Below are 20,428 nucleotides of genomic sequence, written 5' to 3' on the forward strand. Positions count from 1 at the left end.
ATAGTATCGTTCGCGCTTGAAGCAAGCGAGGAATAAGGCAACAACTCAGAAAGAGGGTTAAAATGCATCTACATAGGGCCTTCAGGCAAAGTAGATAAGGTGATTTATGTTGGTCATCATAGTCATCAAGATAGATCATGTGGAAATCTTTTTCGACTCTCTGAATGCTGATCGATTCAAAGCCATAGCTAAAAGGTTGAAGCATCTTCGCGCGCCCTGAAATTCCCAAGACTTCGACAAAGGAGGGTGATGGGGGACAAACTCTGTGTTACGGTTGAGATAGTAGCAAGGGCTTTACAATCTTGTGAATGGTCCCGACGCTCGCCCGTGTATTGAATCTCACTTGAGGCGAAATGAGTGTATAAGGAGTGGTGATTCTCAGTGGTTCATTTGGTAGTGTTTCCGACACTGCGCCACCGCCCCTGCAGCCGTTCGCCGTAATAAGCCTACAGCTGCACAGAGGTAATATCAATTGGGTAATCAATGGCGTGAGAATGAGCTTGGTAGTCGTTGAGAGTGTCCTATGGGTGAGCCTATTTGATCAGATAAACCATGCCGCAAAAACCGAAAGCGACCAAGATGTCGCTTTATGACTTCCAGGGGGAGCCCAAGGAGGAGTTATTGCCAACTAGGAGTATTGGCCTCGAGCGTCAGCCGAGTAGGCACGGGCAGTATACCCAATAGCGACATCATTGAATTGTTCGTTTTCTAGTGAATCGTCGTCGTGACGTTGAGCCTGGTCGAGGGGATTCGGAGGGTACGTGGCGTCGAGGAGGTGACGATGGACGCAGTGGTGAGAAGCCAACCTTGAAATGGTATGTGGTGTTATACGCGACATGGCTCAGGTTCTCGAGAGCGCGGCGATCCGGAAGCGGGTCGTGGCGACCTTGATGACAACTGGCGCGGATCTGCCAGACTCCGCCCTTCGAGCAGCCGAGAGGGATTCGGTGATCGTCGTGAAGGCTTCAGTGATCGTCGAGAAGGCTTCGGGGATCGCCGCGTAGACCCCGCTGATGAGGTGATTCCGAGCTCTTCATCAGTTTTCCCTTACCCCTTTATCAGGACATGAACTGGCGCTCGGGCCCTCGTCCCAATTTGGACCGTGCTGGTTCTAGCAGGCTCCCCAGAGCGGACGATAGGTAAGGTTGAGAGGTGGTGCTTGCCTGCTCACTTCCTCATGGCAGTGGTCTCACTCCCTTCCGTCAACAACTGCGTGAGCGTGCTGAGGCTGAACGAGCTCGTCGTGAAGGCGAGAGGTCTACTGAACGCGACAATCAGGATGATGAACGGTGAGCTCCTCTCGAACTGCCATGGTGTGGATATCGTTGGCATCTCAGAGGCAGAAGACTCGAGGACGCCTTCAGCCGTCCGAGTTCACGTGGCTTCGGATCTAGGGGTGAGCCTCGTTCCTTATCGAGAGAGGATTCAGCTCGCGGTGCGGACCGGGCAGACAGTAACATACAGAGTGTCTTGATTCCACTCTATTCGTTGCCTCTTTCAGCTGATGACAACTGGAGGGCGAGTGCCGCACCTGCTCACACCTCGGCAGCCCCACCATGGAGAAGGCCTGGCACCGCTGAGGAGCCTCGTTCTTCTGACGCTCCTATGCCATGGAGACGCCCCGGTACAGCGCCCGCTGCAGACTGGAAGTACGTTGAACGTGTATCGATGTTGTTGCTGGAAGTGTCTCGCAGGGCCGATCTCGCCAACCGCAACCGCCCGTCTGGTCCGAGCTCCACTGAGGAGCCTAGGAGCCGAGCATGGGTTCCTTCATGTAATGGTATTTGATTTAGTGAGTCGCTGCAATTCGTTATTGATTCAGCGCGTGCTGATGCTCTCCGCGATGATCGCGTTCGGCGTGACGATGCCTTTGGGAGTCGCCGAAATGAAGAGCCTATTCGACGAGGTGACAACTCCAGACGGGAGGAGCTCCCACGTCGAGAGACCAGCTCATGGAGAGCCGAGGCCCTGAGGCGTGATGAGCCTTCGAGGAGGTCCGATGAGCCCATCAGGAGAGAGGAGCCTACTAGGAGCTTCGCGCCGTGGAGGAAGGGTGGCGAGAGTCGACCTGAGGTCCCTGTAAAAGAGGAGACGGTTGAGGGCACTAAGAGGGAGATGGCTCATAACGACGAGTGGGCTGATGAAGAAGAGGAGAAGCCAGTGAAGCCTACTGTGAGTTGTACTGATGGTGATGAAAGTTAGTATACTCGCTATTCTCAGGTGCCTGCATTCGACACTGTGAAAATTGACAAGTTCCTTGTAGCGTACCAAAAGCATGTGGATGATGCCACGAAGAAGAATGAGCATCTTGCTGCGAAAATGCCTAAGAATCTTGGCGTAGCAGAGATGCAGAGCTCCTATTTGCTTGATAACATCGTCAAAGCTTTGGTCACTAAGTAGATTTCGAACGAGATGACTTTTGGTTGCATATTCATTTTCTCAGGGCATCAACATTTGCCTCACTGGACGAATGTCTGGAACTCTTCCATCGACATGCACCTGTATTCAATGCACTCATCGACTCCAACAGACAGACACGGGGGTAGTGTCGCTATATGAGATCCTTTCGGTGTCTATCAGTTTCTGCTTAAGGTACTGTTTCCAACTCCTCACGTCGTCGCAGAAGGTCGTGGAATCGTTGAGGTGCCCTAGGGTGGCTAAGGACTGCACTCTTATCGAGGCTGTGTGGTATTCCTTGTATGATATTGATGCGATAACTGCAGAGCTGATAGCCTTCTGGAGCAACGAGTAGGTGTTACTTTGTGTGTCCTGTGTGAAGCACGTTTTTTGATGTGTAGATATTCGGGGTCCGAGGCTGACACAGCTGATCGCACGAAGATAGTTTTCCAGACCCAAGCTCTTCGTGACTGGCTCAGTGCTCCTGGGGAAGGGGAGGCCACGAAGGATGTAGACCGATGATGACCTGTGTGAATGGTCTTACTGTGTTGGTCTTAGGCTACTGACGAGGACGATGATGATGACGAATGGGCCAGTAGCAGCAGCGAGGATGAGGATATCGAGGCTCTTATTCCAAAGAGGGCAACGGACATGCGTGTTCGATAAACGTCTTACTACACTTCATTCGTAGCATCGTTGGCGGCGTTGACGCCAGTATTGGCACGCGCCAGGCTACTCGTTCTTAGGCTCCTATGGTCGCAACAAGTATCACTGCATTGCGCAGTTGTCTGAAACACATTGCCATTACTACGATGACCTACTTCATTATCTTTCTTCGAGAGGCCTCAGGTCTGTTGTGTTATGTGTACGTAATCATTGATTGAGGGTTTTCATGCGTCATTTTCTGCACGCATGTACAAGCTCACATTGTCCCCCTATACTCGGCTTATTGTGCATAACGCTTAATCGCGAGAGATATGCTGCTAAGTAGAACCTGCTCGGCTTCTGGAAGAAGGAGTTTATCACAGTCGGCCTCTGTGGTTGTTTAGCTTGTGTCGAGATTCTATTACTGTCCCCATTTTGGTTCGTATATGTTCATGATAGTTTAGAGCAGTACGTGGCATTTCATTGGTATAGCGGTTGATGCTTGTTAGAGTGTTTCTGAGTCAGAGTTAAGGTAACTGTTGTTTTTTGCATGGATCCTCACTCGCTGCAAAACGTTTCGGAAGACGATGACGCGGATTTCGAAAACCCAGAAGATGTCACTAGAGGCGTCGCTCTGGACTGTTCCGCTCTTGATATGATCGCATTGCCGAACCTGGGCAAGTCGCTATCTAAGGTGTGCCGATCTGGGCGTCTCGAGGGCCTCCCTCCTAGATGCCCCACTGACCCTATGTACATTTATCCTATCACTAGTGTTGACGTCTACACTCAAGACCATCAGTGTACTGCCAATTCGGTAGTTGGTTTTCTAGAGGATGTACTCGAGGACTGTGACATCACCGTTAAGCAGGAGAAGTTCAAACTCGCATTGAACGTTTATGATACCTTTGGGAAAACGGCATCTGTCTGTGTACTAATGTTCTTCCTCTCTGAAGAGCAAATGAGGTTTTGCTTCCGCTGTGACAGTGGAAGTCGTGAGGTCTTCCTTGATGTTTACGAGAAGTGCAGATCGTTTTTGATGGGTGAAGCGACTCCTTCTACTACTGCTGACTTGTTGGAGAGAATGCCTTCTCTCGATATGGATGATGTGGAGCTCCCCACTGTTGAGGAGTTGAGCTTTGAAGTTGACATGGTCGAAGACTACAACGATTCGATCAAATGCGAGGGTCTCTCTGTCTTATCTGACTGTGGTGATGTTGGTGCCCAGGCTGTGCTCAACAGAGCTGGTCTAATGAGCAAAGTACTTGTTGACGAGTCGACCTGTGTGGTTCTCGCCGCATGCAAGTTGCTCACTAATTGCGAGTCCTACAATGATGTTACCGTTAATCTGTTGATTAACGAGGAAGTCGTTCCTGCCATTGTTGAGGCATTGCTCGCTGCTGAGCCTCTGTCTACCAAGGCCAACAAGCTTGCTGATACTTTGGTTACGGTCCTCCGTGTGTCTGGTGACTTAGTCTCTCAGTGTGATATCCACTGCCTCGCGGATGCCTCCGATATCTTCGTTGCCGATGTTCGCGTTAGCCGTTCTCTTGATCAGTGCCTCATGATGTGCGCGTAGGTTGGCATACCTCATGTGTTGTCAAGCATCATGCCGTACGTATGGGACGTGTCATTTATGCTCGATAACTTATTTCAGTCTTCATAAATCTTCGTGTCAATGATAGTATATAGGCAAATTGCCATGTTCTTGTCGTTGTCATGGTATCGGGCGACTCTCAATGTCCGTATGATATTCAATCGTACATGAGTTAGCTTCTTCTGTGGTATCTTCCTTAATTTGGATGTCGAGTCCTGCGTTATTGTCTTAGTCAAATCACTCGTTTTGCATAATAAGTCTAATCTGGTGGTGAGTTCGAGGCTGTCATATGTTATGGATGATGTCATCCACTTACAAAAAACTTCGTTTCGCTTTTTGTGAAACCTAACATCGTCGATTTGGACCCAGAATGTTCTAGCTGGGAGTCCCACCAGTCATTTTCAACAGAACTAGATGAGCCTAGGAGAGGTCTTGAGGAGAAGCTGCGTTGTCGGTGCTTCGTTTTGTGCAAGTACGTACTTCTGGTGTCTAAGAGTATTGCTCGATCATCTGGCCTTTATACCTGTATTATGTTATATCTTGTCTTTCCTATTCGTGTTCTCTATTCCGTATGATCGGACTTCCCATCTCCTGAGTTGGTCGAAGTTATGGGGGAGTTTGAGGTAGTCTCGTGTTCTCATTCTGTTCGATATATTATTGCTAGTGTGTGATTCAGTTGTCTCTAAGCATCGTTCGTACATCTGCCTGACGTCTACCTTCCTGTGTATTATGTTCTGTCTTGCCCACGACTTTCCGTATTATCGTGGTCTCCACTCCACATATGGTCGCACGTCCCACCTCCCGAGTTGATCGCAAGAATCTCGGAGAGAGTTTTATATTCCATACTGCTTGATGTATTTGCGCTAGTATGTAATTCCGCTGTCTTGAAACATCGCTAAAACTTCTGACATCCATCTCTTTCTGTATCATGTTGAATTCTTCCTACATCTTCCCATGGTCTCTAACTCTCCATTCCACAGAGCCGCACTTCCCATCTCCTGAGTTGATCGAAGTTACAAGAAAATTCGAGAGAGTTTTGAGTTCTTATGTTACTCGACATATGAATAGGGGTATCTACTCCGTGAACGAGAAGTGAGTCAGTCAGTAAGCTTCACTATCGGATCTATATGAAGTTCAGATATTCTTACGGATGGATGGGAATCTCTAACGGGATCTTCATTCTCTGTTACTTAAGATATCGGCCTACGCTGCAGATTCTGAATGTTCGAGAACCTAATTTACGAGGAAGCAAGTGTTATCACCACCGTCAATGTCGAACTGTCAATGAACGTAAGTGTCGTGAGGGGATGTAATATTATCAGTTCAAGTTCACTTCTGGCGAATAGGCCCTCCATTTTGTTAACGCAAGCCTTAGAAAAACTCCGAGCGGTTGGAACTCTGTATGCCCTCCGATAGTTAGTGGTATTAATAGGGACTGACGGGCAATGCTCTGTCTAATAGACAACTATGCGGAGTTACAACTGCAAAAGATAAAAACTGCGTAGCCGGTAGGTATTCCGACTATATAGCAGTAAAGACCGATGCGAAGCAATCGGCTTGGGGAAAAGCGAGAAGGCAGGATGAGACCGCGTCCCGTGACGCATCATACTGGCTCACTTCTTACTCATCCGTGCGCCTTGGGAAAGAGAATGTCTCGAACGACGTATGTGTATGACATCAATCTTGAGTGATTATGTCAGGATCGTGAAAGAAAAATGCAACAGCTGAAACCGCGACAAAGAAGTCGAAAAAAAGGCAGAGGTGATTAAGTTGGCTCTGCTCATCAAGTTGGCATCGCTCAACCCAGTCGACACCTGCAGTGGTCCGAGTACTGCTTACACATGAAACTTGCATGCTGATAGCTAGGGACCAGTGCTTGCACCATACCACGACCAAACGCCTCGTCCGCGGAGAACCATTCACAAAAGTCATGCAATTCATGGTCCCTGCCCACGTGCCAGCAGGCAGCCTTCACCTTCTTGACAGAGTACGTTAGAATGGTGTTGCTGTAAGCGTAAACGCATTTCTTATAGTGCTCGAAAGAGACAGTCGGACAGAATCCTTCGACATCAGTGAGGATATCAGGCTGAGCAGGATTGAAGTAAGGGTTGAAGGCCTCAACGGGTGAGCAATCCTCCTTTCCAATACACATTGCGATGGCAAGCTGTTGGACTCGTACTTGCTGGAAGAGGTAACCACTGAGCTCCTTGTCGAACCTGCTGATCCTCGAGATGAACCTTCTGCAGAACTCTTGAACACCCGATGGGAGATGTCTTCTACTACGGCAACTCTCCTCGATCTTGCTCAGGAAGTATTTGTTGAGACGATGGCTATTGACCTTCCGACAGACCTCGCATGGAGAATGTTTTTTTTCTGAGACCTGCAGCCCGCGAATATCTTCGGATTCCAGGGTGGGTAGTTCGGTCAACTTAATACTCTCTAGAGCTTCGTTTTTAACCGAGTTCACGAAGGCTTGGACGTCGATACCAGCTAGAGGATACTCGGACCCATGAACCGCTACACCAGCGATTGCAATAGTGACAAGCAGCATATAGTGACCCATTTGGGCTACAGTGTCAGTTCAGAGCGTGGATGGCGAGATATGAGTGACGCTCGTATCATCGCGTCACATCATGTGACGCCGCGTCGCTCACGTTCCCTCCATCTTGTGGTAGGAGGATCTGCCCACCCCTGTTGGCCAGTCTGTTAGCTGCACTGTATCGATTGTTCGCTATATGTAAATCGACTCCGTTCGGCCATTGTCAGCTACCTTTTTGTTGTCGTCCGCCTGTGCGGCCCTGCCTGTGCGGAATAGACAGTATAAGGCGAGCGCGAGAGCCTTATCCGTAGCTAACGTGTGCATGCGTCAAACGATCGATTGCATTCAGAGTCTTTAGAGAGATTCTTTTGAGGATTACTGTTGGCACTCCTGCCAACCTTGTCGACCGCAGCTAAGTATTATCTTATACCCGTATCTACCCTTTGGATTGTGTTGCCAGAGTCACTAGCATCGACTACCTATAGTATCAATCGACGACCCGATCACGACTTCGAGTATATCCGTCCACATCTTTTCTGGTAGCAGCTCCTTGTTAACTTACTGTGACTTATTGGTACTGGTACGATGGTTAATGGTTCTGGTTCTGGTTCTGGTCCTGGTGTTGTCCCTGGCCCTGAGGGAGGTTCCTCGGGAAGCCTCAACCGTGAAGACGGTTTCGTAGACCCGGCCGCTGAAGGTGAGAGGGCGGCCCGGGAGTGTGCAGACAAGGGTGGCAACGACGATTTATGTGCTTGGGCCCGTAACATGGCTGAGGACTCCTCAGTGAGGAGACCGCTCGCCGACATAACGAGACTATCAAGACTACCTGCCAAGCCGTTGGTTCCCACAAGGACTCCTCTTCGTCTGAGCCATGTGAGACGTCGATCCCCCCTGTGCACGCGTACGGCGGCCTGCCGACCGTGATGCAAGTTTCGGCCCCTATGCCGGAGAAGTATGATGGAACAGGGGATTTACGATTGTGGTTTCGGCGTTACGAGAATTGTGGCCAGGCAGTAGGATGGTCAGAGGGGGCGATGGCGGCCCACCTTGGTGGCTATCTTGCTGGCCAATTCTTTGAGTGTTGGGAGAAGAACGCTAAATGTGGCCCCTATCGACAAGGAAAGGCACTGCTACTCGATCTCTTCGACCGACGTGTGGCCGATCAGTCATTGGAGCGGTTCTATGCAACAAAGTGGGACCGCAAGTCCAAAATTGGCCTGTTTGTGACGAAGCTCTTTACGACCATCGATGAGTACAACGCCACACTGCCCGCGGCCGAACAATCGTCTGATAAGACGAGAGGGCGTATGGTATTGGACCGCCTCGTAGCCAATGTCTCCGGGGGAGCGAAGACGGCCTTGAGGAATAAGAAACCCTCTACGGTAGCAGATATGTGCAGGATTGTAGAGGACCACACTCACTCCGAGGACACTCAAGAAAAGGCAAAACAGCCTCCTCAAGCCGCGGTGGCCGCAGAAATGATCCTTCCGGATACTATGAGAGCATTTACTGAGACTATGCAGGCGGTCATCCAAGAGATCAAAGGGTTGAAGACGACTTTCCCGGGCGATGCCCAAGGAAAGGGGAAGGGGGTGAGAAGGCTACCGCCGGTGAAGAAGTGTCCTATTTGTCAAGGTGGTCATTATGTCTTCCACTGCCCGGAGAAGAAATATGAGAAAGGGTGCTTTCTTTGTGGCCAGAACGAGCACAGGGTACGTAGTTGCCCGCAGTTAAAGAATAAGGTCTCGGCGGGAAACGAGGAGGGCGGCCGCTAAGCAGCCCGCGGTCGCCTCCAGAAGATACGGTCCTCTATCCTATCGGTGGAGATCGAGGACTATTTCTGCTCACCGATTTTATTTCTCCTCATGGTCAGTGGCGAGGTCTATTTCGTGCCTTGGTGGACACTGGCTGCTGTGCCACCTTGGTATCTCTGTCTCAGCTGCCTGAAGGTCTCACAGTGCAGCCTGTGGATGGATGTCAGTTGCTGACCGTAGACAAGTCCGAATTTGCCATTGTCGGCACCGTTAATCTTGATTTCTTTGTATATGAGTCTGCGGAGGCGGCGACAGCCTCTTATTTGGCTCGTCGCCAGGATTCTCCCAAGGGACTCCGATGTACCATGTCTGTGTACGTTTGCGATTCGTTGGCCTTTCCGATTATCTTGGGCCATGACTTTTTACGACATTTTGGGTTCAACGTGCTCTACGAGCAGAACCCGGTAGAGTTGAGGAGTAGTACGGCCCGGAACGCGGGACCGGCTGCTCCATATGCGTTCGACTTGGGCTCAGCCAATGCGCTGAGATGGGAGATGGATACTGTTCGAGTGGGAGATAGCTTTGCCGTGCCGTATGGCGGGACCCAGACGACATCCCGGCAGGGGAGGAGTCTAATGGGGAGGGCGGCTCGTGACCCGAATGAGAATTCCGGTCAGGGCAGCCTTTCGCCGAGGCAGAAGGCAACCGTCTCTACTCAGACAGGAAGGCGTCGGGAGTTAATTAACTGGGGGCGAGAGCTCCTTGAGTGTGTGGGTGGGGAAAGCGTAAATAGTTCGGCAGCCTTGGGGTTTGCCAGATGGGGAAGATGTGATGTGGCCTGTCAGACTGAGATAGAAAGCGATTCGGCTTGCGCACCTCGAGAGGAGGGGCAGCCAGATTTTGGAATCGCAAAGCATAATATGCTTAGCATATAGAGGGACGGCCCACTCGGGATGAGTGGGATAGGTTACTGGATGATTTTCAAACTATTTTGAATGACCCCGTCCGATCCGTCTATGCTATGGCCGCCCAACCCCAGGTACAGCCCCTCACCGATGAGGACTTGGCTCAGCAAGGGCTGAAGGTCCCTGGTGGAGGACAGATTCGGTCGTTTGCTCCAACTCAGCTGCCAACGGGTGCTATTCTGACCGCCCCAGATAAGTGGCCTCCTCCTGGTTGTGATATGAACGAGCTCGACGACGACGATATTGCGGGTGCAATGCGCTTTGCCATCCCAGACTTCCGTGCCGAGGAGAGACAGCTCCCTGAGATTGATAGAGAAAGGCCCCCTGAGGCCTTTCCAGGCACTCTGCGAGAAGTTTGGTCAGCTATTTTCCCTTCGGCCCGGACAATGCGATAAGGTACAGCACCGGGTGAATACTCATGACGACACCCCGGTGGTGGAGCGAGTCCGGCCCGTACCCCATAAGTGGCGGGAAGATATTGAGGCTCAGCTTCGGGAGATGGAGGAACTCGGGGTCATCAAAAGGTCTACATCGGCCTGGCGATTTCCCTGTGTTTATGTCCCTAAGAAGAATGGGAAGGTTCGCATGTGTGTAGACTACCGCAAGTTAAATCAGGCCTGTCACACAGAAGCGTATCCAGTACCGAGGCCTGACGACGTCCAGGAGCACCTTTGTCGTGCCAGGGTGTTCTCTACCCTAGATCTGCATAGTGGGTATTGGCAACTGCCGGTGAGGCCCGAGGATCAGCACAAGACGGCTTTTTGCCCAGGGCCTGGGTTCCCTTTGTATGAATGGTGTCGCATGCCGTTCGGCCTGGCTTCGGCCCCGGCCACCTTCCAAAGGTTAATGGATATGGTGTTAGGACACCTGCCGTATATTCGGGTGTACCTGGACGATGTCCTCGTGTTCAGCCGGAGTTATGAGGAACATTTACGGCATCTGCAAGAAGTGTTCCGCTTGCTTCAAGAAGCTAACCTGACGATTGCCGGAGATAAGTCACTTATCATAAGTGTGAGATTGGCCGTTCAGAGGTTACCTACCTTGGGCACGTCTTCAATGATAAGGGTATGACCCCGGATGCGGCCAAGGTCGAAGCAATACTTCGTTGGCCTGTCCCTACAACGGCCAGCGAATTGAGGTCGTTTGTCGGCCTGGCTGGGTATTATCGACATTTTGTTAGCCATTTCTCTTCGGTGGTGTGGCCTCTATATGCCTTAGAGTCCGCCTGTAAGAAGGAAAAGAGTAACAGCCTCTTGGGTAAGTGGAAGGAAGAGCACGATGCGGCTTTCCTACACTTGAAGTGTGGCCTAGCGTCCTTGCCGGCCTTGGCTTACCCCGACTTCGAGCAACCTTTCCAGTTGGTTACGGACGCCTCCGACTACGCCATTGGTGCAGTATTGGAACAGCAAGGGAGGCCTCTGGCTTTCTACAGCCAGGCGCTTTCTGGTGCACAGTTGAGGTGGCCTGTTTATGAGAAGGAGGCCTATGCGATATTCAAGGCGTTGGACCACTTTCGTACGTTCCTTTTGGGTTACCCTCTAGATTTGATCGTATTATCCGATCACCGGCCTTTGCAATGGATAACAACCTCCAATTCAGCCAAAGTTCAGCGTTGGCTACTGGCAATGAGCCAGTATCCTTCACTGTACGATATGTGGAGGGAAAGGCCAATAAGGCTGCCGACGCGCTCTCGAGGTTACGGACTACGGCCCCAACGAACGAGTTCTGCAAGAACTGCCGCCTGCACCGGCCGCAGCCGCTGTTCCCTGGGACGATGACGATATACCGTGGCCCTTCCCTCGATTGCCAGCAAGTTGTCGACCGGCCTGCGTATTGTCTATTGCCGAGCACTGGTCCAAGGAGGATATCGGGCGACAGCAGGATGACGACCCCATTATTGCGGAGGTGAGGGAGCGACGTCGAAGCCCCCAACCACTGTCAAGGATGGAGTTCAAAATACCCCCACTTCGACCATACAAGAAGTTATGGAATGTGTTGGATGTTACAGATGGTATCTTGGTACGGTTGGCTCACTTCCTGCCCGAGGACGAGGCGAGATGGGTCCCGGTGATAGCGTCTTCCAGCCGGCAGACACTCATGCAGCACTTCCACGAACATGATGGCCATTTTGGACGAGACCGAAACCTGGAGAAGTTACGGCGACTGTGTTGCTGGCCTACTTTGGCTGAAGATGTTGCCGAGCATGTAGCAGCCTGCCGGGAATGTCAGATCGCTAAGGGGCATCGGCCACCTATCGGTCCTGCGATGCCTTTACCGGTTGGTACTCCCTGGAGAACCGTGGCTGTTGACTTCCTCACGGTGGCCCCCGCGTCTGATGGTATCTCCAAGCTACTGGTGGTGGTAGACCACTTCACGAAATGGGCTGATGCATATCCTGTGAGAGGAGAGTCAGCCGAAGAGGCAGCCAGATGTTTGTTGCATTTGTTTTCTATCTTCGGCCCTCCTCAACGGTTGCTCTCGGACCAAGGTCCAGCTTTTGAGAGTCAGTTGTTCTTAAAAGTCTTACAGTTGCTCGGTGTGACGAAAGCGAGAACCAGTGTGTATCATCCATGTGCCAATGGGGCCGTGGAGAGGTTCAACGCTACGATTTTAGGCCTGTTGAGAACTCATGTGTCTTCGGGAAATTGGAAGCAGTGGTTACGGCCTTTGTTGTGGTCGTACAATACCTCGGTGCACAGCAGCACGGGGTATAGCCCGTTCTACTTGATGTTCAATCGGGAGTCTCGATGCTCCTTCCTGCCTTCTTTTGATCAGTACACAGAGTTTTTGTTTGATCCTGCAGGCTACGACGAACATGCGTCCTTCGTCAAGGCCCGACTAGCAGATATTGTCGACCAGTGGGTCGTCAGCCGCTCGTCAGCCCATCGTCAACAAGCTAGGGCTGGTCGTCAGCAGAGACGTGTATTCTATGTCGGTCAACGGGTCATGCTGAGAATATTCCGAACGGCGATTCCCGGTCACAAGCTCCTGCCTCGCTGGCAACCTAATTGGTATGTGTTGAAGTTTGTCCCGGGCACGAATGAAAAGACGGTGGTATTACGTCGATGGCCAGATATGGCAGAGAAAGTCATCTCTATTGATCATGTGATCAACGACCCTCTGCAACCGGAGCATGTCCCGGCCGAACTCGGTATTGCTCGTCAACGACCAACTCCAGCACGAGAAGCCCCGACTATTCCCGAGTTCCCGTTTGGGGACGACCGAGGAAGACCGGAACCGCCACCTTCTTTGGCCCCGAATATACCACCTGCACCCCGAGAAGAAGCTTCCTCGATTAACGATGAGTATGAGCCTATTTCTGAGGTTTTTGATGACTATGACGTTGCCCCAACGGTCGAACAACATGATGCTGGGGAGGAGCCGTGTAGGCATCCTTCTCTGTTTGAAGAGGCTGACCTGCCAGAGGTGCAGCCCGATGGTTCGAGACTCCCAGCTTTGGAGTCTCCGCTGGAAGTGCCACTCCAGCCGCTAAACCTTGAGGGTGAGAATGCTGCTCCTGTTGCTCATGAGAGCAACGATGATCGCCACTCTGTTACATGTGTTCTGGGAAGCCCCCGGGGCTCAGAGTATACTGCCCTAGAGGACACTTCAGAGGTTGCCGAGATTGACTACGACGATTCTCACCCCCTGATCCAACACGGCCCCGAGATAGCCGTGGAGGGTAACAATTTTCCGCAGAGTCACGCTGTGCTCCCCCCTGCACCTTTTGCACAGGACCCTGCTGTCTGTCCTCATGATGGAGGTAATCCTCAGGTCGGACTGGTTCCGACCACGACGATGATCCCCGATGATGCCAACGGCTTTCAAACTAGCCAGATTGGTCAGGTTAGTTCTCGACGTTCAGCACGAACTAGGTATCAGACGACCTTTTTCAGTCCTGACCATTATGGCCAGGATGGCTCCTATTCTTCCTCGACTACTCAGATGCCTACTCGTGGCTCTGAGTAGGGGGAGGGAGGAGAGAATGTAGTGTAGTGTAGAGCCGGCTGAGTTGTTGTTGTTATTGCATGCATGTATTCGATTTGGGCCCCGTTATTTTGATCATTTTGACGTTTTACTGCTGCTGGGATTTTGTCGCGGATTATGTCGGCCTGATCAACCGGCGTGATTCGTCGACTGCCAGTGTGTAGTTTGTGTTAGCTTTAGCAACTGTTCGGGGAACGTGAGACCCGGATAGGAGCGATGGCTGAGTATGTTGCGTCCCTTGATATTCGGGATGCCTGGTTAAAGGTCACGACTTTGGCCTCCTGATGAGTTCTTTCGGGAACCGTGTTGCTTCCTCTGCTATTAGGGAAGCTCGATTCAAGGCCCGATTTTGGCCTTCTGATGAATTGCACTCATCTGACTTCCTTCGGGAACCGAATTGTCCCAGGATTGGTGCCGATTTCGACACTGGTCAGGGACGATGACATCTGATGAGGTATTGGTCAACCACGACAACGACGAGATTTGGTTGGTCGACAGTGCTTGTTTGGGGAGACTTCCCCCTACCGACGGCTCGGACGACGTTCACTTGGTATATATTCATGCTGGCCATGGCAGTTTGATGGTCTTTGAACGCTGTCGTACTAAACGTTGGCCATCTGTTGTCGTGGAAGGTGACCCACCGTTTGTCTTTGTGGAGGCTACGTGTCCGTCCAGCGGTCTATTGGATGACCTGTTGGGTGAACTGTATCGTACTGCGAAGCCTTCTCCGAGACGTAATTTGCCGCTGTCTGGGACTATGGACCGGGGCTCGGCCCAAGGGTTTCACGGGCCGATCACGCCTCTTAGAACTACTGGGGATTCGGCCTGCTCCAAGGATGGTCCTAGCTCACTTTCCTCACCAGAGTCTACTGCCGTCTCTGGGGACGTATGGAAGGATACGGTCGAAAGTTTCCGCCAGGTTCTAGAGGAAGAAGTGAGCCCCTCGGCCTTCGTGTTCGTAGTCCCACCTGAAGTTGCGACCGCTGTCTCCAGCCTGTTGGAAGAGATTGGAGCTTGGGAGCAAGCCCGTATGTTCCCTGTCGAAGGTCTACTGGCCTGTATGAGTTCGACAACTCTTACGGTGAGATCGGTAGTCAACGACCAGCTCCTCGAGAAAGAAAATGACGGTTTGGAGAAGCGTTCGTTAGAGGTGCGTTCTTCCGAAGATTGTCCTGTGGCTTCGATTACCTCGCCTAGAAGACGTTCTTCCAAGGATTTTGACTGGAGCACTGATCAAGTTCTGCAACGAGCTGGTGTTCCTCACCCTGGCTGGGGTGATGCTCTGAAACCCCGGCCTGATGTACGGTTTAATGATGTAGTCGCACGCTCTTCGGCCCGGTCTGGTCGTGGAGACGTGTGGTGGTTATACGACGACGATATTAAGGTCACGGATCCTACCGAGCTTGAAGACCTTAAGGATTTCTGGAAAGGTTTCCCATCTGCCTGTAGAGGTCTAGCGGAAGACGCTGAGTTGGTGATCAACCACCCTTTATGTGCCGGCCAGATCCCCGCTTGGGGCTGTGATGTCTCTGGCAAGATGCTCTTCCTTAGTGAGCTGCTTGCTGGCCCGAGAGTGTGGAGGAAGGATGGTAACGTTTGGCCCGAGCCTTACTTGGTTGCGGCCAACGGTATTTTGAGATGGCTGAGATCTGCCTCAGTTCCTGCTCTAGCCGTCTTCTACCACTGTGAAGGAGGGCACATAGATGGCCCGGTAAGGAATGATTGCTCGGTATTATGTTGCTGTCAGCGTCATTGCGAGCGAGCTCTACATCAAGTTCAACGTTTGGCCCGGGTTATGCCTCTCCGGCCCGATGGTATGGTCTTCGTTGCCCGTTCTCTTCGTGCTTTTCTGCCCGTGATGAAGGATGAGCTTGGTCGTGATAGTGGTCCTCGTAAGCCTGAAGCCCTAGTCCAGCACATCTACAAGTACGAGGCCGTTCGCGCAAGAGAGGGAGTACAGCCATTCCCTAACGAAGAAGCCTTCCCTTGGCCTGAGGTCTACTCCGACATCAAGCCTGACGAATGGTTTTATGCACCTGAGACTGATGACGCCCGCCGCCAGCTGTGTCGTGAACAGTTGGCTGGCCCGTATTCGTTGAACTCCTGGTGGAGGTGGGATCCTAAGATCGAGCTCGAGGACGTGTCCAATTGGGTTTTGAATCGCTATAAGTCTGTCGGCCCTTAGCTGTTGTACACAGCCTGTGGCCAGTTATTGCTGCTATCCACTGCTAGCTAGATGATTATTTCTGCTGCCATTTGATTTTTCATTACGTTATTTCCTCACTGCGCCAGATTTACAGGGGACGAGATGTGGTAGGAGGATCTGCCCACCCCTGTTGGCCAGTCTGTTAGCTGCACTGTATCGATTGTTCGCTATATGTAAATCGACTCCGTTCGGCCATTGTCAGCTACCTTTTTGTTGTCGTCCGCCTGTGCGGCCCTGCCTGTGCGGAATAGACAGTATAAGGCGAGCGCGAGAGCCTTATCCGTAGCTAACGTGTGCATGCGTCAAACGATCGATTGCATTCAGAGTCTCTAGAGAGATTCTTTTGAGGATTACTGTTGGCACTCCTGCCAACCTTGTCGACCGCTGCTAAGTATTATCTTATACCCGTATCTACCCTTTGGATTGTGTTGCCAGAGTCACTAGCATCGACTACCTATAGTATCAATCGACGACCCGATCACGACTTCGAGTATATCCGTCCACAATCTTGTTGTTAAGGGACATTAATTGTGTCACAGCTGTATATATCGCTCATCGATCATTAAGCGTATTTTACTATTTATCCGTAGACATTAAGATCAAAACCAAATTCATAACTCCACCACTTCCCCACTTGTGTTCAAGTACATTAACAGTGGTGCCCAGACCCAGGAATGTCTTCTACTACGCCTTGTTCTACTACTGGTGTCCACACTTCTCTTCCCCCACCTTTTGGTGGAACCCCTACTGGTTCTATAGTGGAGTTTCCTGTAAGGTATGGTCTTTGTGCAAAAGCCAGCGGGTGGGATGAGTCCAAAGCTTGTTACAATCTATCGACTTGTCTCATTGGCCGTGCTTTGTATGTCTATCTTTCTTTGGATCCCATGGTCCAGGTTTCTTATAATGCGGTACGAGTTGCTTTGCTCTGTCGCCTCATTATGCCCTCCTTACTTGGCCGCTGCTAACCTTCGAGACCGTTCATTGGAGGCGGGGAGTCCGTTGACACCCTCATCTATGAGTTGAACAACTTGTTCAGAACAAGTTATATCTTGAAGCACACTTTGTTGCTCCTGACTTGGCTACTACTTCTCCTGAGAAGCTGCCCAAGTTTGATGATCTCATCAAGGTTGATGCCAACGAGAGCTACCACCGTGATATGATTCTCAAGGTTTTGGATGCTCTACCTCCAAATATATCGTCAACTTGACGACGTCAAGGCTTCGTGTAATGCAGTTTACTAAGGTGGAAGATCTCGCTTATCAAGCTCGTAATACGAGCCTCGTATCGAGATGGCCACTCAGTCATACGATTCCTCTCGAGCCCCTATCGGAGCTACCACGACGCCCTCAACAAAGTCTGCTATCCATTCGGAGCGTGACTCACGCTGCGTGAGGGGATCGAGGAACTGAGACGTCAAGTTGCAGCCCTCGCAGACGCCCTACGAGGGAATCAAGATCGCCAGAGGCCCAGGGCCTCTGGCTACTCTATCTTTGTTGGTGGAGTCCCTCTCGAAGAAGTGTCTCGGAGTTGGTCTCAGCGAGAACTGACATGGCATATTAATAGAAAAGAAGCTCGAAGCTTGGCTGAAGGTCAGACCTTCAAGGTCTCAGTTCCCTGATTACTTGGCATGAAGAACGAGGTCTTCTCATATCCTTGGTTACAGCTTACGTCGATAGTAGTACGGTATATCGCTGGTGTAAAGGTTCTCCGTTAACTCTCAAGACCAAAACTGTCGCAACGCAAGCAATAAATCGTTTGCTTAATGCCATACGTGAGCATGTCGAGTACTTCGTTGAGAAGTTCCCAACGGGAACGACATTAAGTTTGAATTGAAGTTAATAACTTCCGAGGAGAATTCACGTGCTGACTATCATGATGATAGTATCATCTATCTAGGGCCTAGATTCTAGGCAGTCATGGATCGCTTCCCCGCAGCTGGATGAGGTTTTCACATGGTACTCCAATCCTACAGAGTCTAGCTACTATCTCTCGTTCGCCTGACGTCCCTGCCGACTACGAGGACGATCATGATCTAAAGGTTCTATATCAGTTGGTATCTGCTGAGCAGATTCTGCTCATAAACCACCAATTCCTCAACAATACCAACGCTGTCATGTGCAATTATCGACCAAGAACGGTTTGGTTTACCGAAGTTATGTCCCTGTTGATGTCGGCTATCGGGTTACTGTTCCTATTCCTCGACGATCCAAACGAGGTCGTCTTATTGCCGACATTCACGAGGAGTTCAATCATGCAGGAGCTCCCAAGATACGACACGAACTGTCCAAGCATTACTACTGGCCAGCTATGGATAAGGATGTCTACTCACATCTATCATCATGTAAAGTATGTTTTCAAGCAAAACCTTCTGCGGGTGCTGCGAAGCATCCCCACACGCGAAATTCCCATGATGCAGAGGTTGGGGGTGTGAATCGTGAATGGCTCAGCTCTGACCTGTGAAATCTTCATTTATGTCAGAGCCAGCAACCAGGCAGTAACCTGTGCCTGCTGCCAACTATGAATTGGTGGCCAACACGGTTCAGTAGGACACAAGAGCTACCCGACTCCATAGCCGGTACGGGTCGAGTCAGCAGTCTCTAATATCCTAACTCCACATCCAGGGAGCGGAGGGCTGGGTCGAGCCCGCGTCCGCCATTATTACAACTGTGAGCACATGGATGTGCCTTATTGCTAGCATCTTACTAGCTCTAGCATTGAACCACGCTGGACTACCGCAATTGTGGTTATTTCTGAGCGCACACGAGTGTATTTTGTGTGCATAGGCTCAGCCTGCTGAACATACCAGTAGAACGGGAGATAACGTACCTTGGGTACGTGATCAGAATGGGCAGTTCGTGGAATCCGCATGTTAAAGCCCTAGCAGCCAAAGCTAGACAGGAGATTGAGCTGATCAGAGGCACCCTGACTCCCCTGTGGAACACTTTCAGAAGGCTCAGGAAGAGGGCGGTGAGAGCACTACGCAATCACCTCGCATCTATTTGCGGGTATGGCTTAGGAGCGTGGGGACATACCTTGGTAGTACCAACTTGTACCAAGTTGGTACAAAAAAGAGTCAGGAGTGTGTTGGATGGTATCGACACATATCTTGATAAGGTGATCTGCGGTCTACCAAGGACGGCCAACAAATACGTTCTAAAGCTTTTGCTCGAAGATTATGTCTCGACCTATGAGAAGCTGCTATTCAGATATGCGGTGAAACGACTACATTGTCCGAGTTTTCGTGAAATCAAATACGCGGGACTCACAGAATCATGGTTGAGGAAATGCATTTGGTGAGCTTCCCCATGAAAGAACGTACGAGAGCAGCGGAACATTGCGACCCAACGTTCCGGAGAACCACCCGTGAGTCTCACTCTGCGCAACAACTGCTCACATTTGAGAAGTGCCTCGAGTAGTCAACATTGTGCGAGTTGTCAACTCGTGGAGTGTGAATACTATTCACTGAATAGTGCATATCGAGATGTGGACCACACTCTTTCACCACATCATGTGGTGAAAGTGAGCTTTCATTGGTCGAAATTGGTATCGTGTCCGACGAATTTGAACTTGCGTTTCCGAGTTCATAAATTTCATTTACAAATTTGAACTCTCATTTTTGACCGGTCTACGAAAATCGAACTTTCCGTTCAAATTTGAACTTTCATTTCGTGAACAACTCCTTTCACTCGTCGAAAAACAAATTGCTTTCGTCAAATTTGTTCTTTCAATTGCTGAATTTCAGATTGAAAAGGTGGGTGAACCACAAAAATCTGAGGAGAGTGTAAGTTTTCTAAGGAGATTTGTGTTTCCCAAGGAAGCCGGAAAAATCCAAGGTGGAATCAAGGAGGCTCCGCTGAACTTCCAAGCTTCAGACATCTCGAGTAGAGGAGCGTGGATTACAAGCTTCTCGGCTAATATGGCGTCTCGGTTGAACTCAGTCAATTGTGGATCGCCGATTCAAAAGCGGAAGTCGAAGATCGCTTTCTTCACATGCCAATCTTCATGTTCATTGGGATTTGCGAACGAGATGAAGCCATTTGCGTCAAGTGAAGATTGATGCCTCTCCCAGAGTCGCGATGTTTGCTCCCGACTCGAGTCTCGACGATATGTATTTGCTTGCAATAAATTCTACTCCTAAACGCAAATATGAACTAGATTATGGACTCAATAATGGAGATTGAGTAGAAAAAAGGTCCTCAGTCGAGTCGAAGAGAGCAATACAGCGTGAACCACGAGCGAGAATGCCCCAGAGTCATCAACATCTTTGATCAGACCCTGATCCTAGAGCTGGGACTATGGCTTCTCTCATACAAATAAGCGGTGGGTTCCGCAACAATAGAG

The 20,428-nt window shown here is 50.6% G+C and overlaps 8 protein-coding genes across 9 annotated transcripts; 7 read left to right on the forward strand and 1 right to left on the reverse strand.

The window, feature by feature from the left end:
* Positions 1-388: 388 nt before the first annotated feature.
* On the forward strand, positions 389-3,216 carry Pmar_PMAR001250 (conserved hypothetical protein). Of its 2 annotated transcripts, XM_002780611.1 has the most exons (16): positions 389-462; positions 546-658; positions 713-793; positions 846-1,018; positions 1,063-1,139; positions 1,185-1,289; positions 1,338-1,453; positions 1,502-1,649; positions 1,695-1,774; positions 1,823-2,172; positions 2,221-2,396; positions 2,444-2,542; positions 2,593-2,748; positions 2,799-2,907; positions 2,956-3,084; positions 3,144-3,185. In XM_002780611.1, the coding sequence occupies exons 2-15, from the start codon at positions 553-555 to the stop codon at positions 3,061-3,063; spliced, it is 1,884 nt and encodes a 627-aa protein (XP_002780657.1). In that variant the 5' UTR covers positions 389-462; positions 546-552; the 3' UTR covers positions 3,064-3,084; positions 3,144-3,185. The 2 variants fall into 2 exon arrangements, with proteins under 2 accessions (XP_002780657.1, XP_002780658.1); XM_002780612.1 differs by having other exon boundaries at positions 2,956-3,216.
* Positions 3,217-3,592: 376 nt separating this feature from the next.
* Positions 3,593-4,618, forward strand: Pmar_PMAR001251 (hypothetical protein; the record flags this gene model as incomplete). Its single annotated transcript, XM_002780613.1, has 1 exon — positions 3,593-4,618. The coding sequence occupies one exon, from the start codon at positions 3,593-3,595 to the stop codon at positions 4,616-4,618; it is 1,026 nt and encodes a 341-aa protein (XP_002780659.1).
* Positions 4,619-6,434: 1,816 nt separating this feature from the next.
* Pmar_PMAR001252 (hypothetical protein) lies at positions 6,435-7,199 on the reverse strand (the record flags this gene model as incomplete). Its single annotated transcript, XM_002780614.1, has 1 exon — positions 6,435-7,199. The coding sequence occupies one exon, from the start codon at positions 7,197-7,199 to the stop codon at positions 6,435-6,437; it is 765 nt and encodes a 254-aa protein (XP_002780660.1).
* A 561-nt stretch (positions 7,200-7,760) lies between these two features.
* Positions 7,761-8,950, forward strand: Pmar_PMAR001253 (hypothetical protein; the record flags this gene model as incomplete). Its single annotated transcript, XM_002780615.1, has 2 exons — positions 7,761-7,891; positions 7,960-8,950. 2 exons carry the CDS (start codon positions 7,761-7,763, stop codon positions 8,948-8,950), a joined length of 1,122 nt encoding a protein of 373 aa, XP_002780661.1.
* Positions 8,951-9,950: 1,000 nt separating this feature from the next.
* On the forward strand, positions 9,951-10,289 carry Pmar_PMAR001254 (hypothetical protein; the record flags this gene model as incomplete). The annotated part of the gene is made up of 1 exon (XM_002780616.1): positions 9,951-10,289. The coding sequence occupies one exon, from the start codon at positions 9,951-9,953 to the stop codon at positions 10,287-10,289; it is 339 nt and encodes a 112-aa protein (XP_002780662.1).
* A 1,300-nt stretch (positions 10,290-11,589) lies between these two features.
* On the forward strand, positions 11,590-12,397 carry Pmar_PMAR001255 (retrovirus polyprotein, putative; the record flags this gene model as incomplete). The annotated part of the gene is made up of 1 exon (XM_002780617.1): positions 11,590-12,397. A coding segment is annotated over one exon (808 nt), but the record flags the coding sequence as incomplete, so codon positions are not given.
* A 572-nt stretch (positions 12,398-12,969) lies between these two features.
* Positions 12,970-13,863, forward strand: Pmar_PMAR001256 (hypothetical protein; the record flags this gene model as incomplete). Its single annotated transcript, XM_002780618.1, has 1 exon — positions 12,970-13,863. One exon carries the CDS (start codon positions 12,970-12,972, stop codon positions 13,861-13,863), a length of 894 nt encoding a protein of 297 aa, XP_002780664.1.
* A 457-nt stretch (positions 13,864-14,320) lies between these two features.
* Positions 14,321-16,066, forward strand: Pmar_PMAR001257 (hypothetical protein; the record flags this gene model as incomplete). The annotated part of the gene is made up of 1 exon (XM_002780619.1): positions 14,321-16,066. The coding sequence occupies one exon, from the start codon at positions 14,321-14,323 to the stop codon at positions 16,064-16,066; it is 1,746 nt and encodes a 581-aa protein (XP_002780665.1).
* Positions 16,067-20,428: the final 4,362 nt, after the last annotated feature.

This window comes from Perkinsus marinus (genome assembly GCF_000006405.1).
Source record: "Perkinsus marinus ATCC 50983 genomic scaffold scf_1104296944404, whole genome shotgun sequence".
Lineage (NCBI taxonomy): Eukaryota > Perkinsozoa > Perkinsida > Perkinsidae > Perkinsus > Perkinsus marinus.